Source organism: Salvelinus fontinalis, chromosome 25 (assembly GCF_029448725.1).
Source record: "Salvelinus fontinalis isolate EN_2023a chromosome 25, ASM2944872v1, whole genome shotgun sequence".
NCBI classification, from domain to species: domain Eukaryota; kingdom Metazoa; phylum Chordata; class Actinopteri; order Salmoniformes; family Salmonidae; genus Salvelinus; species Salvelinus fontinalis.
Genome location: NC_074689.1, coordinates 38,487,838 through 38,502,669, shown reverse-complemented (window position 1 = coordinate 38,502,669; position 14,832 = coordinate 38,487,838). Strand labels below are relative to the sequence as shown.

Genomic DNA, 14,832 nt, shown 5'->3' with positions numbered 1-14,832 from the left:
GAACCAAGTCGTCTTTTAAGTTATGCCCTTTCGAAAATGTATTGATTCAGAGTTCACACTGAAAATAGTGTTTTACACCCATCCAGACTTGACACTGACATACACACAGGAGTTGGGGGAGGGGAAGCAGCTAGAGAATGTCCACTCACTGTTTGCTGCCTAGTGCCTGCCCTGGTCCCACAAATCATCTGGTTTGACTGGGGAGGACCGCTAAGGACTGTGGGAGTTCAGAACCCCTGTTTCTGTCTGAGTGTGTGTCTCTCTCTCTCCTGTGGGAGAGGCAACAAACGGTGAGGAGGGGACAGACGTGACCTGATCCTCAGAGGTCATCTGAACGATCTGCTGTACTGGACAGACGTGACCTGATCCTCAGAGGTCATCGGAACGATCTGCTGTACTGGACAGACGTGACCTGATCCTCAGAGGTCATCTGAACGATCTGCTGTACTGGACAGACGTGACCTGATCCTCAGAGGTCATCGGAACGATCTGCTGTACTGGACAGACGTGACCTGATCCTCAGAGGTCATCGGAACGATCTGCTGTACTGGACAGACGTGACCTGATCCTCAGAGGTCATCTGAACGATCTGCTGTACTGGACTGGTCGGGTGTCTAACTCCTACTGGGTCTTCTATAAGGACGCATCATGACAGGGCTTTATCGTTGGGTCTTCTATAAGGACGCATCATGACAGGGCTTTATCGTTGGGTCTTCTATAAGGACGCATCATGACAGGGCTTTATCGTTGGGTCTTCTATAAGGACCCATCATGACAGGGCTTTATCGTTGGGTCTTCTATAAGGACGCATCATGACAGGGCTTTATCGTTGGGTCTTCTATAAGGACGCATCATGACAGGGCTTTATCGTTGGGTCTTTCTGTCAGAATGAGAAATAAGTGAATGCATTATCCTCAGGCATGTTGATAAGGCCAGGGACCAATCCTCTCCATCTCTGATTGACCTACGACCCAGACCATACATGAACACACACACACTTGTTTGTTTATATTGGAGAATCAAATATACAGTAATATATAATCATTTAATGTGGTATTTGTTGTGTCTTGTCTTCCAGATGGATTGTAGATATGGAAGGAGCCACGGGCACGCTCTATGAAGGAGAGAAATTTCAGTTGCTTTTCAAATTCAGTGGTCGGTATCCTTTCGATTCACCTCAGGTAAGTAGCTAGCATAGCGCCTCTTCATTGAGTACTGTAGCTACTAGCTCGCTAGCTAGCTTAGCACCTCCTCGTTGTTGAGTACTGTTGCTACTAGCTAGCCTTGCGCCACCTCGTTGATGAGTACTGTAGCTACTAGCTAGCCTAGCGCTACCTCATTGATGAGTCCTGGTGCTACGAGCTAGTCTCGCGCCTCCTCATTTAGTACTATAGCTACTAGCTAGCCTAGCGCCTCCTCGTTGAGTCCTGGTGCTACGAGCTAGCCTAGCGCCTCCTCATTGAGTCCTGGTGCTACGAGCTAGCCTAGCGCCTCCTCATTGATGAGTCCCGGTGCTACGAGCTAGCCTAGCGCCTCCTCATTGATGAGTCCTGGTGCTACGAGCTAGTCTAGCGCCTCCTCATTGACTACTATAGCTACTAGCTAGCCTAGCGCCTCCTCATTGAGTCCTGGTGCTACGAGCTAGCCTAGCGCCTCCTCATTGACTACTATAGCTACTAGCTAGCCTAGCGGCTCCTCATTGATGAATAGTACTGTATAGCTTAGTAACTATTGAATCAGCAAGCTAGGACACTGTCAAGATCCATCCATGCTCTGTGAGTACGCTGAGTGGGCATGTTGCTTAGTAACAGGTCATTTATCAAACTAAACGAAGAGGGTGGATATCATTCTGTAAGGTAGAGAGGGTTCCAGTCTACTGGTCTGATGAAGAGGGTGGATATCATTCTGTAAGTAGAGGGTTCCAGTCTACTGGTCTGATGAAGAGGGTGGATATCATTCTGTAAGGTAGAGAGGGTTCCAGTCTACTGGTCTGATGAAGAGGGTGGATATCATTCTGTAAGGTAGAGAGGGTTCCAGTCTACTGGTCTGATGAAGAGGGTGGATATCATTCTATAAGGTAGAGGGTTCCAGTCTACTGGTCTGATGAAGAGGGTGGATATCATTCTGTTAAGTAGAGAGGGTTTCAGTCTACTGGTCTGATGAAGAGGGTGGATATTATTCTGTAAGTAGAGGGTTCCAGTCTACTGGTCTGATGAAGAGGGTGGATATCATTCTGTAAGTAGAGGGTTCCAGTCTACTGGTCTGATGAAGAGGGTGGATATCATTCTGTAAGGTAGAGAGGGTTCCAGTCTACTGGTCTGATGAAGAGGGTGGATATCATTCTGTACGGTAGAGAGGGTTCCAGTCTACTGGTCTGATGAAGAGGGCGGATATCATTCTGTTAAGTAGAGGGTTCCAGTCTACTGGTCTGATGAAGAGGGCGGATATCATTCTGTTAAGTAGAGGGTTCCAGTCTACTGGTCTGATGAAGAGGGTGGATATTATTCTGTAAGTAGAGGGTTCCAGTCTACTGGTCTGATGAAGAGGGCGGATATCATTCTGTAAGGTAGAGAGGGTTCCAGTCTACTGGTCTGATGAAGAGGGTGGATATCATTCTGTAAGGTAGAGAGGGTTCCAGTCTACTGATCTGATGAAGAGGGTGGATATCATTCTGTAAGGTAGAGAGGGTTCCAGTCTACTGGTCTGATGAAGAGGGTGGATATCATTCTGTAAGGTAGAGAGGGTTCCAGTCTACTGGTCTGATGAAGAGGGTGGATATCATTCTGTAAGGTAGAGAGGGTTCCAGTCTACTGGTCTGATGAAGAGGGTGGATATCATTCTGTACGGTAGAGAGGGTTCCAGTCTACTGGTCTGATGAAGAGGGTGGATATCATTCTATAAGGTAGAGGGTTCCAGTCTACTGGTCTGATGAAGAGGGTGGATATCATTCTTTAAGGTAGAGAGGGTTCCAGTCTACTGGTCTGATGAAGAGGGTGGATATCATTCTGTAAGGTAGAGAGGGTTCCAGTCTACTGGTCTGATGAAGAGGGTGGATATCATTCTATAAGGTAGAGGGTTCCAGTCTACTGGTCTGATGAAGAGGGTGGATATCATTCCTTGGATCTATTGGGGCGGTATGCAAACTGAACTGGGTATAGAGTGTCAGGTAAGGTAGAGGTGATATGATCCTTGACTAGTCTCTCAAAGCACTTCATGATGACAGAAGTGAGTGCTACGGGGCGACAGTCATTTAGTTCAGTTACCTTTGCTTTCTTGGGAACAGGAACAATGGTGGACATCTTGAAGCAAGTGGGGACAGCAGACCGGGATCGGTGGACACTGTGTTATCCTCAAAGCCGGCAAAGGAGGGGTTTTAGCTTGTCACTTTTGTAGTCCGTGATTGTCTGTAGACCCTGCCACAAACGTCTCATCTCTGAGCCGTTGAATTGCGACTGTCTGATTTGCCTTACGGAGGGAATAACTACACTGTTTGTATTCTGTCATATTCCCAGTCACCTTGCCATGGTTAAATGTGGTGGTTCGAGCTTTCAGTTGTCTGCGAATGCTGCCGTCTATCCACGGGTTTCTGGTTTGGGTTGGTTTTACTAGTCACAGTGGGAACAACATCTCCTCTACACTTCCTGATGAACTCTGTCACCGTATCATTGTATTCGGCCATGTTATTCTCAGAGGCTACCCGGATTAAACACCACATTCTGATGAGATTGGATGAATCAATACCGTACTATTCAACCTCTCCCGCCCTGCTTAATGCTGATGCCATGATCCCATCTGTACCTGGATGCCAACACAGTATGGCCGACACATTGGCTTTGTGGCTCCTAATGCCATCATGGATTGCCTAGGACACAGTGGAGACGGACAGCCCTCTCTCTCTCTCTCTCTCTCTTTTCTCTTTTATCTAGCAGAGTATGGGAGCTGGAGTGGAGTGGAGCTGGAGCAGAGTGAGGAGTGGAGCTTGCCCTATTTAACTGGAGTATGGAGCGAGATTCCCAAAGGCTGGAGCGTCGGCCCTTTGGCCCGCTGTAATTTCGCTCCAGTAACGCACTCGACACCAGCTCAGGTCATGCCCGGCCCAGCATGCATTTGTAGTGTGCTGCTAATAGCCCCTTGATTTAGATACTGTCATGGCGTTTGTTGAATATTTTCGTAAAGAAACTGATAAATCACACAGGTGGCTTACAAAGATAAGTACCAAGAGCAGGAGAGGGAGTGTGGTGATGTAGTGTCCACTACTAAAGAAGAGAGGGAGTGTGGTGATGTAGTGTCCACTACTAAAGAAGAGAGGGAGTGTGGTGATGTAGTGTCCACTACTAAAGAAGAGAGGGAGTGTGGTGATGTAGTGTCCACTACTAAAGAAGAGAGGGAGTGTGGTGATGTAGTGTCCACTACTAAAGAAGAGAGGGAGTGTGGTGATGTAGTGTCCACTACTAAAGAAGAGAGGGAGTGTAATGTCCACTACTAAAGAAGAGAGGGAGTGTAGTGTCCACTACTAAAGAAGAGAGGGAGTGTGGTGATGTAGTGTCCACTACTAAAGAAGAGAGGGAGTGTGGTGATGTAGTGTCCACTACTAAAGAAGAGAGGGAGTGTGGTGATGTAGTGTCCACTACTAAAGAAGAGAGGGAGTGTGGTGATGTAGTGTCCACTACTAAAGAAGAGAGGGAGTGTGGTGATGTAGTGTCCACTACTAAAGAAGAGAGGGAGCGTGGTGATGTAGTGTCCACGACTAAAGAAGAGAGGGAGTGTGGGGATGTAGTGTCCACTACTAAAGAAGAGAGGGAGTGTAGTGATGTAGTGTCCACTACTAAAGAAGAGAGGGAGTGTGGTGATGTAGTGTCCACTACTAAAGAAGAGAGGGAGTGGGGTGATGTAGTGTCCACGACTAAAGAAGAGAGGGAGTGTGGTGATGTAGTGTCCACTACTAAAGAAGAGAGGGAGTGTAGTGTCCACTACTAAAGAAGAGAGGGAGTGTAATGTCCACTACTAAAGAAGAGAGGGAGTGGGGTGATGTAGTGTCCACTACTAAAGAAGAGAGGGAGTGTGGTGATGTAGTGTCCACTACTAAAGAAGAGAGGGAGTGTGGTGATGTAGTGTCCACTACTAAAGAAGAGAGGGAGTGGGGTGATGTAGTGTCCACTACTAAAGAAGAGAGGGAGTGTGGTGATGTAGTGTCCACTACTAAAGAAGAGAGGGAGTGTGGTGATGTAGTGTCCACTACTAAAGAAGAGAGGGAGTGTGGTGATGTAGTGTCCACTACTAAAGAAGAGAGGGAGTGTGGTGATGTAGTGTCCACTACTAAAGAAGAGAGGGAGTGTGGTGATGTGGTGTCCACTACTAAAGAAGAGAGGGAGTGTAGTGTCCACTACTAAAGAAGAGAGAGAGTGTGGTGATGTGGTGTCCACTACTAAAGAAGAGAGGGAGTGTGGTGATGTAGTGTCCACTACTAAAGAAGAGAGGGAGTGTGGTGATGTAGTGTCCACTACTAAAGAAGAGAGGGAGTGTGGTGATGTAGTGTCCACTACTAAAGAAGAGAGGGAGTGTGGTGATGTAGTGTCCACTACTAAAGAAGAGAGGGAGTGTGGTGATGTAGTGTCCACTACTAAAGAAGAGAGGGAGTGTGGTGAAGTAGTGTCCACAACTAAAGAAGAGTGTGGTGTGGTGATGTAGTGTCCACTACTAAAGAAGAGAGGGAGTGTGGTGATGTAGTGTCCACTACTAAAGAAGAAAGGGAGTGTGGTGATGTAGTGTCCACTACTAAAGAAGAGAGGGAGTGTGGTGATGTAGTGTCCACTACTAAAGAAGAGAGGGAGTGTGGTGATGTAGTGTCCACTACTAAAGAAGAGAGGGAGTGTGGTGATGTAGTGTCCACAACTAAAGAAGAGTGTGGTGTGGTGATGTAGTGTCCACTACTAAAGAAGAGAGGGAGTGTGGGGATGTAGTGTCCACTACTAAAGAAGAGAGGGAGTGTGGTGAAGTAGTGTCCACAACTAAAGAAGAGTGTGGTGTGGTGATGTAGTGTCCACTACTAAAGAAGAGAGGGAGTGTGGTGAAGTAGTGTCCACAACTAAAGAAGAGTGTGGTGTGGTGATGTAGTGTCCACTACTAAAGAATCTGAAAAGTTACGTATTTATTTTTATTTAACCTTTATTTAGCTAGGCAAGTCAGTTAAGAACGAATTCTTATTTACAATGACGGCCTTGGAACAGTGGGTGAACTGCCTTAGAACGACAGATTTTTACCTTGTCAGCTCGGGGATTCAATCTAGCTACCTTTCGGTTACTGGCCCAACGCTCTAACCACTAGGCTACCTGCTGCTACGTATACCGAAAGCATGGTATACTTACTACGTGGACATGCTAAAAGAAAGGAACGAGGTGGGTAGATAACTGTGCCATTGTAGCAAAATATTTATAAACTAAAAATCAGATCTCTTAAAGGTTTCGTTCATTTTTGTTCCTTATATCTATACAATGGGCCATTAATTGATTTTTGTCCCAATAAGCCTGGCATATTCCCACGTTCAAGAAGCTTTCATTTTGTTCGGGTTATTTGCTTGGCAAGAGTGGCCAAAAGGGTGTTTCTCATGCCCAGTGGCTCTGCCAGTGTGGAGAGGATGTTCTCTGCTGTGTCATCGCATGACCCGGAAGTCACACAGGGCGAACACGCGTTTCTAAAAAATAAATGCTAAAAATGAATTCAAAGGCACTAATACGTCAATTTGTTTAATTTGTAGTTAATTCTAAGTAAGTCACCGCCTATATGCGCAATTTATAGACTATACTGATTTAATATAGCGAGATGTTATTTTTAAAGGTTTAGCGTTTTATGTTCCTACCAGCCTAGTGTGTCACTCGCAAATGCTTCACAATGTATTTCTTTTGTAGGCTATAGCCTTGAAATAATTCAAAAGTATAGCCTAAATCATTCATTTTCATTCCTTTTTAGACTCCCTGTCTGGCTCCTATTTAGTGTTTATATGCTGTTTAATATGACATGTAGCCTATTTGAAATAATGAGCGCTTCTTACAGTCACCTTTTTTCATGTTTATTCAAATACTTTTCAATCAAATCCAAATGGTTTGGTTTCAATACTTCAAAACCAAACGTATGTCCAGGTAGTCACAAAAATAGATGGGTGTTGGGTAATTGGCGGTTTTAGGTGGGTGTTGGGTAAATGGCGGTTTTAGGTGGGTGTTGGGTACAAATAGCGGTTTTAGGTGGGTGTTGGGTAAATGTCGGTTTTAGGTGGGTGTTGGGTAAATGGCGGTTTTAGGTGGGTGTTGGGTAATTGGCGGTTTTAGGTGGGTGTTGGGTAAATGGCGGTTTTAGGTGGGTGTTGGGTAAATGGCGGTTTTAGGTGGGTGATGGGTAAATGGCGGTTTTAGGTGGGTGATGGGTAAATGGCGGTTTTAGGTGGGTGTTGGGTAAATGGCGGTTTTAGGTGGGTGTTGGGTACAAATGGCGGTTTTAGGTGGGTGTTGGGTACAAATGGCGGTTTTAGGTGGGTGTTGGGTAATTGGCGGTTTTAGGTGGGTGTTGGGTAATTGGCGGTTTTAGGTGGGTGTTGGGTAAATGGCGGTTTTAGGTGGGTGTTGGGTAAATGGCGGTTTTAGGTGGGTGTTGGGTAATTGGCGGTTTTAGGTGGGTGTTGGGTAAATGGCGGTTTTAGGTGGGTGTTGGGTAAATGGCGGTTTTAGGTGGGTGTTGGGTAAATGGCGGTTTTACATTTACATTTACATTTAAGTCATTTAGCAGACGCTCTTATCCAGAGCGACTTACAAATTGGTGCATTCACCTTATGACATCCAGTGGAACAGCCGCTTTACAATAGTGCATCTAAATATTTTAAGGGGGGGGGGGTGGGGGGGGCAGAAGGATTGCTTTATCCTATCCTAGGTATTCCTTGAAGAGGTTTTAGGTGGGTGTTGGGTACAAATGGCGGTTTTAGGTGGGTGTTGGGTACAATTGGCGGTTTTAGGTGGGTGTTGGGTAAATGGTGATTATAATGAATGGAGTGAATGTGGAGCAGCAGTAATTTTTTGTGGGGGGGTTGGAAAGGACATGGAGCTCTCAACTCACACTATCTAGAGCTCCCTCTTCTCTCTCTAGCTGTCTCTCCCGATCTGTCTCTCTCTCTCTAGCTGTCTCTCTCTAGCTGTCTCTCCCGATCTGTCTCTCTCTCTCTAGCTGTCTCTCTATCTCTCTCTCTAGCTGTCTCTCTGTCTCTCTCTCTCTCTGTCTCTCTCTAGCTGTCTCTCCCGATCTGTCTCTCTCTCTCTAGCTGTCTCTCTATCTCTCTCTCTAGCTGTCTCTCTGTCTCTCTCTCTCTAGCTGTCTCTCCCGATCTCTCTCTAGCTGTCTTTCTCTCTCTCTAGCTGTCTCTCTCTCTCTCTCTCTCTAGCTGTCTCTCTCTCTCTCTCTCTCTCTCTCTCTCTCTCTCTCTCTCTCTCTCTCTCTCTCTCTCTCTCTCTCTCTCTCTCTCTCTCTCTCTCTCTCTCTCTCTCTCTCTCGCGGTCTCTCTCTCTAGCGGTCTCTCCCGATCTGTCTCTGTCTCTCTTTACGCTAGCGTATTAAAGCCCATGGGCCAGGTTTGAGGGGATTAGTTTATGGTGACAATCTTGTCAGCAGCAGCCCTGCCTAGAAGTTCAGTAGAACTATAAGAAATCGAAGATGTGTCAAATAAACGATGTCCAGCTCAGAGCTCCAGCTTTGCATTTGGTTGGCTAACTTGCTCGCTAGATGTCAAGATCAAGCTTGATGGTGACAGCTGAGATATTCTAGTCTGAGTAACCAGTCTCTTAAACTAACATTCTCCTTGTCATTGGCAAAGAGACTGGCCTTTCTGCCATCTTCAAATATGAACATTCTATCATATTATTGAGCTCGAGGCTCCGTCTAGACCGCCGGCTCCGTCTAGACCGCCTCCACTCGCCTGCTCCGTCTAGACCGCCTCCACTCGCCGGCTCCGTCTAGACCGCCTCCACTCGCCGGCTCCGTCTAGACCGCCTCCACTCGCCGGCTCCGTCTAGACCGCCTCCACTCGCCGGCTCCGTCTAGACCGCCTCCACTCGCCGGCTCCGTCTAGACTGCCTCAGTAATTACTGTTGTCACATTCTGTTGCATATAATTCAACAACTGTATCAATAGCCGGATCCACTCAGATTACAAATCAACAGTTTGGCTCTAGATTACACCTCTATACATATTCTACGTTGTTTAGATTACACATAATATCACTATAATCCATGTTCATTTTCGGGAAGTTGCTTTCATTTCATTTGTAAACATTTCAACTGTATTAAATTATAACTTTTTTCAATTCTACAATAAAATGAACACCCATCAAAATACTTATGTTTCTTGTGACGTGTCGAGGCGGTGCGTTAAATCCCAGACGAAACTTTAGTCTTATCGATGCTAAGTAAAGAAAACGTATTCCATAGAGACCATTTCAGACATTACCGGGGTGTGTTTGACGGGTCATTACAAACATTTCCGTGGTTGTAACTTTTTAATGGGAAAAAAATCGACAGGCACAAGCAAGAGTGTGAAAGAATCGCATGAGTAAAAACAATCCACCCAGCGAGATTTAAGTGACGTGATTTGTTACCCCTCAAACACAGGAAACAGAACGACAGACCCTCGGGGGCAGAGAATGTGCGTTGCTATAAAAACTTTCAACAAATGTCAATGCAGATATTAGGTGCTGACTGTCTGGTTAAATGTGTGGCTGGGTGGTTAAATGTGTGGCTGGGTGGTTGGCTGTGTGGTTGGCTGTGTGGCTGTGTGGTTAAATGTGTGGCTGGGTGGTTGGCTGGGTGGTTAAATGTGTGGCTGGGTGGTTGGCTGGGTGGTTAAATGTGTGGCTGGGTGGTTGGCTGGGTGGTTAAATGTGTGGCTGGGTGGTTGGCTGGGTGGTTAAATGTGTGGCTGGGTGGTTAAATGTGTGGCTGGGTGGTTAAATGTGTGGCTGGGTGGTTGGCTGCGTGGTTGGCTGTGTGGCTGGGTGGTTAAATGTGTGGCTGGGTGGTTGGCTGGGTGGTTGGCTGTGTGGTTGGCTGGGTGGTTAAATGTGTGGCTGGCTGGGTGGTTAAATGTGTGGCTGGCTGGGTGGTTAAATGTGTGGCTGGCTGGGTGGTTAAATGTGTGGCTGGCTGGGTGGTTAAATGTGTGGCTGGCTGGGTGGTTAAATGTGTGGCTGACTGTCTGGTTAAATGTGTGGCTGGGTGGTTAAATGTGTGGCTGGGTGGTTGGCTGGGTGGTTGGCTGTGTGGTTGGCTGTGTGGCTGGGTGGTTAAATGTGTGGCTGGGTGGTTGGCTGTGTGGTTGGCTGGGTGGTTAAATGTGTGGCTGGGTGGTTGGCTGGGTGGTTAAATGTGTGGCTGGGTGGTTGGCTGGGTGGTTAAATGTGTGGCTGGGTGGTTGGCTGGGTGGTTAAATGTGTGGCTGGGTGGTTGGCTGGGTGGTTAAATGTGTGGCTGGGTGGTTAAATGTGTGGCTGGGTGGTTGGCTGCGTGGTTGGCTGTGTGGCTGGGTGGTTAAATGTGTGGCTGGGTGGTTGGCTGGGTGGTTGGCTGTGTGGTTGGCTGGGTGGTTAAATGTGTGGCTGGCTGGGTGGTTAAATGTGTGGCTGGCTGGGTGGTTAAATGTGTGGTTGGCTGGGTGGTTAAATGTGTGGTTGGCTGGGTGGTTAAATGTGTGGCTGGCTGGGTGGTTAAATGTGTGGTTGGCTGGGTGGTTAAATGTGTGGCTGGCTGGGTGGTTAAATGTGTGGCTGGGTGGTTGGCTGGGTGGTTGGCTGTGTGGTTGGCTGGGTGGTTAAATGTGTGGCTGGCTGGGTGGTTAAATGTGTGGTTGGCTGGGTGGTTAAATGTGTGGTTGGCTGGGTGGTTAAATGTGTGGTTGGCTGGGTGGTTAAATGTGTGGCTGGCTGGGTGGTTAAATGTGTGGTTGGCTGGGTGGTTAAATGTGTGGTTGGCTGGGTGGTTAAATGTGTGGCTGGCTGGGTGGTTAAATGTGTGGTTAAATGTGTGGCTAAATGTGTGGCTGGGTGGCTAAATGTGTGGCTGGGTGGTTAAATGTGTGGTTGGGTGGTTAAATGTGTGGTTGGGTGGTTAAATGTGTGGCTGGGTGGTTGGCTGTGTGGTTGGCTGTGTGGTTGGCTGTGTGGTTGGCTGTGTGGCTGGGTGGTTAAATGTGTGGCTGGGTGGTTGGCTGGGTGGTTAAATGTGTGGCTGGGTGGTTAAATGTGTGGCTGGGTGGTTAAATGTGTGGCTGGGTGGTTGGCTGTGTGGCTGGGTGGTTAAATGTGTGGTTGGCTGTGTGGTTGGCTGTGTGGCTGGGTGGTTAAATGTGTGGCTGGTTGGCTGGTTAAATGTGTGGTTGTCTGGGTGGTTAAATGTGTGGCTGGCTGGGTGGTTAAATGTGTGGCTGGGTGGTTAAATGTGTAGTTGGCTGGGTGGTTAAATGTGTGGCTGGGTGGTTAAATGTGTAGTTGGGTGGTTAAATGTGTGGCTGGCTGGGTGGTTAAATGTGTGGCTGGGTGGTTAAATGTGTAGTTGGCTGGGTGGTTAAATGTGTGGCTGGGTGGTTAAATGTGTGGCTGGCTGGGTGGTTAAATGTGTGGCTGGGTGGTTGGCTGTGTGGCTAAATGTGTGGCTGGGTGGTTGGCTGTGTGGCTGGGTGGTTGGCTGTGTGGCTGGGTGGTTGGCTGGGTGGCTGGGTGGTTAAATGTGTGGCTGGGTGGTTAAATGTGTGGCTGGGTGGTTAAATGTGTGGCTGGGTGGTTAAATGTGTGGCTGGGTGGTTAAATGTGTGGCTGGGTGGTTAAATGTGTGGCTGGGTGGTTAAATGTGTGGCTGGGTGGTTAAATGTGTGGCTGGGTGGTTAAATGTGTGGCTGGGTGGTTAAATGTGTGGCTGGGTGGTTGGCTGTGTGGCTGGGTGGTTGGCTGTGTGGCTGGGTGGTTAAATGTGTGGCTGGGTGGTTAAATGTGTGGCTGGGTGGTTAAATGTGTGGCAGGGTGGTTAAATGTGTGGCTGGGTGGTTAAATGTGTGGCTGGGTGGTTGGCTGTGTGGTTGGCTGTGTGGCTGGGTGGTTAAATGTGTGGCTGGGTGGTTGGCTGGGTGGTTGGCTGGGTGGTTAAATGTGTGGCTGGGTGGTTGGCTGGGTGGTTAAATGTGTGGCTGGGTGGTTGGCTGGGTGGTTAAATGTGTGGCTGGGTGGTTGGCTGGGTGGTTAAATGTGTGGCTGGGTGGTTAAATGTGTGGCTGGGTGGTTGGCTGCGTGGTTGGCGGTGTGGCTGGGTGGTTAAATGTGTGGCTGGGTGGTTGGCTGGGTGGTTGGCTGTGTGGTTGGCTGGGTGGTTAAATGTGTGGTTGGCTGGGTGGTTAAATGTGTGGTTGGCTGGGTGGTTAAATGTGTGGTTGGCTGGGTGGTTAAATGTGTGGTTGGCTGGGTGGTTAAATGTGTGGCTGGCTGGGTGGTTAAATGTGTGGCTGGCTGGCTGGGTGGTTAAATGTGTGGTTGGCTGGGTGGTTAAATGTGTGGCTGGCTGGGTGGCTGGCTGGGTGGTTAAATGTGTGGCTGGCTGGGTGGTTAAATGTGTGGCTGACTGTCTGGTTAAATGTGTGGCTGGGTGGTTAAATGTGTGGCTGGGTGGTTGGCTGTGTGGTTGGCTGTGTGGCTGGGTGGTTAAATGTGTGGCTGGGTGGTTGGCTGTGTGGTTGGCTGGGTGGTTAAATGTGTGGCTGGGTGGTTGGCTGGGTGGTTAAATGTGTGGCTGGGTGGTTGGCTGGGTGGTTAAATGTGTGGCTGGGTGGTTGGCTGGGTGGTTAAATGTGTGGCTGGGTGGTTAAATGTGTGGCTGGGTGGTTGGCTGCGTGGTTGGCTGTGTGGCTGGGTGGTTAAATGTGTGGCTGGGTGGTTGGCTGGGTGGTTGGCTGTGTGGTTGGCTGGGTGGTTAAAACTGTGGCTGGCTGGGTGGTTAAATGTGTGGCTGGCTGGGTGGTTAAATGTGTGGTTGGCTGGGTGGTTAAATGTGTGGTTGGCTGGGTGGTTAAATGTGTGGCTGGCTGGGTGGTTAAATGTGTGGTTGGCTGGGTGGTTAAATGTGTGGCTGGCTGGGTGGTTAAATGTGTGGCTGGCTGGGTGGTTAAATGTGTGGCTGGCTGGGTGGTTAAATGTGTGGCTGGCTGGGTGGTTAAATGTGTGGCTGGGTGGTTAAATGTGTGGCTGGGTGGTTGGCTGTGTGGCTAAATGTGTGGCTGGGTGGTTAAATGTGTGGCTGGGTGGTTGGCTGTGTGGCTGGGTGGTTGGCTGTGTGGCTGGGTGGTTGGCTGTGTGGCTGGGTGGTTGGCTGTGTGGCTGGGTGGTTGGCTGTGTGGCTGGGTGGTTAAATGTGTGGCTGGGTGGTTAAATGTGTGGCTGGGTGGTTAAATGTGTGGCTGGGTGGTTAAATGTGTGGCTGGGTGGTTAAATGTGTGGCTGGGTGGTTGGCTGTGTGGCTGGGTGGTTGGCTGTGTGGCTGGGTGGTTAAATGTGTGGCTGGGTGGTTAAATGTGTGGCTGGGTGGTTAAATGTGTGGCTGGGTGGTTAAATGTGTGGCTGGGTGGTTAAATGTGTGGCTGGGTGGTTAAATGTGTGTCTGGGTGGTTAAATGTGTGTCTGGGTGGTTAAATGTGTGTCTGGGTGGTTAAATGTGTGTCTGGGTGGTTAAATGTGTGTCTGGGTGGTTAAATGTGTGGCTGGGTGGTTAAATGTGTGGCTGGGTGGTTAAATGTGTGGCTGGGTGGTTAAATGTGTGGCTGGGTGGTTGGCTGTGTGGCTGGGTGGTTAAATGTGTGTCTGGGTGGTTAAATGTGTGTCTGGGTGGTTAAATGTGTGGCTGGGTGGTTAAATGTGTGGCTGGGTGGTTAAATGTGTGGCTGGGTGGTTGGCTGGGTGGTTAAATGTGTGGCTGGGTGGTTGGCTGGGTGGTTAAATGTGTGGCTGGGTGGTTGGCTGGGTGGTTAAATGTGTGGCTGGGTGGTTGGCTGGGTGGTTAAATGTGTGGCTGGGTGGTTAAATGTGTGGCTGGGTGGTTGGCTGCGTGGTTGGCTGTGTGGCTGGGTGGTTAAATGTGTGGCTGGGTGGTTGGCTGGGTGGTTGGCTGTGTGGTTGGCTGGGTGGTTAAATGTGTGGCTGGCTGGGTGGTTAAATGTGTGGCTGGCTGGGTGGTTAAATGTGTGGTTGGCTGGGTGGTTAAATGTGTGGTTGGCTGGGTGGTTAAATGTGTGGCTGGCTGGGTGGTTAAATGTGTGGCTGGCTGGGTGGTTAAATGTGTGGCTGGCTGGGTGGTTAAATGTGTGGCTGGCTGGGTGGTTAAATGTGTGGCTGGCTGGGTGGTTAAATGTGTGGCTGGCTGGGTGGTTAAATGTGTGGTTAAATGTGTGGCTAAATGTGTGGCTGGGTGGCTAAATGTGTGGCTGGGTGGTTAAATGTGTGGTTGGGTGGTTAAATGTGTGGCTGGGTGGTTGGCTGGGTGGTTGGCTGGGTGGTTGGCTGTGTGGTTGGCTGTGTGGCTGGGTGGTTAAATGTGTGGCTGGGTGGTTGGCTGGGTGGTTAAATGTGTGGCTGGGTGGTTAAATGTGTGGCTGGGTGGTTAAATGTGTGGCTGGGTGGTTGGCTGTGTGGCTGGGTGGTTAAATGTGTGGTTGGCTGTGTGGTTGGCTGTGTGGCTGGGTGGTTAAATGTGTGGCTGGTTGGCTGGTTAAATGTGTGGTTGTCTGGGTGGTTAAATGTGTGGCTGGCTGGGTGGTTAAATGTGTGGC

The 14,832-nt window shown here is 48.8% G+C and overlaps 1 protein-coding gene across 1 annotated transcript in view; it reads left to right on the top strand.

The window, feature by feature from the left end:
• LOC129823263 (probable ubiquitin-conjugating enzyme E2 W-B) overlaps positions 1-14,832 on the top strand; it is a 51,953-nt gene that overhangs the window by 25,655 nt on the left and 11,466 nt on the right. Inside the window, exon 3 of the mRNA XM_055882180.1 lies at positions 1,079-1,181. Within this exon, the coding sequence (XP_055738155.1) occupies positions 1,079-1,181 (103 nt within the window). The remainder of the gene's footprint in view (positions 1-1,078; positions 1,182-14,832) is intronic.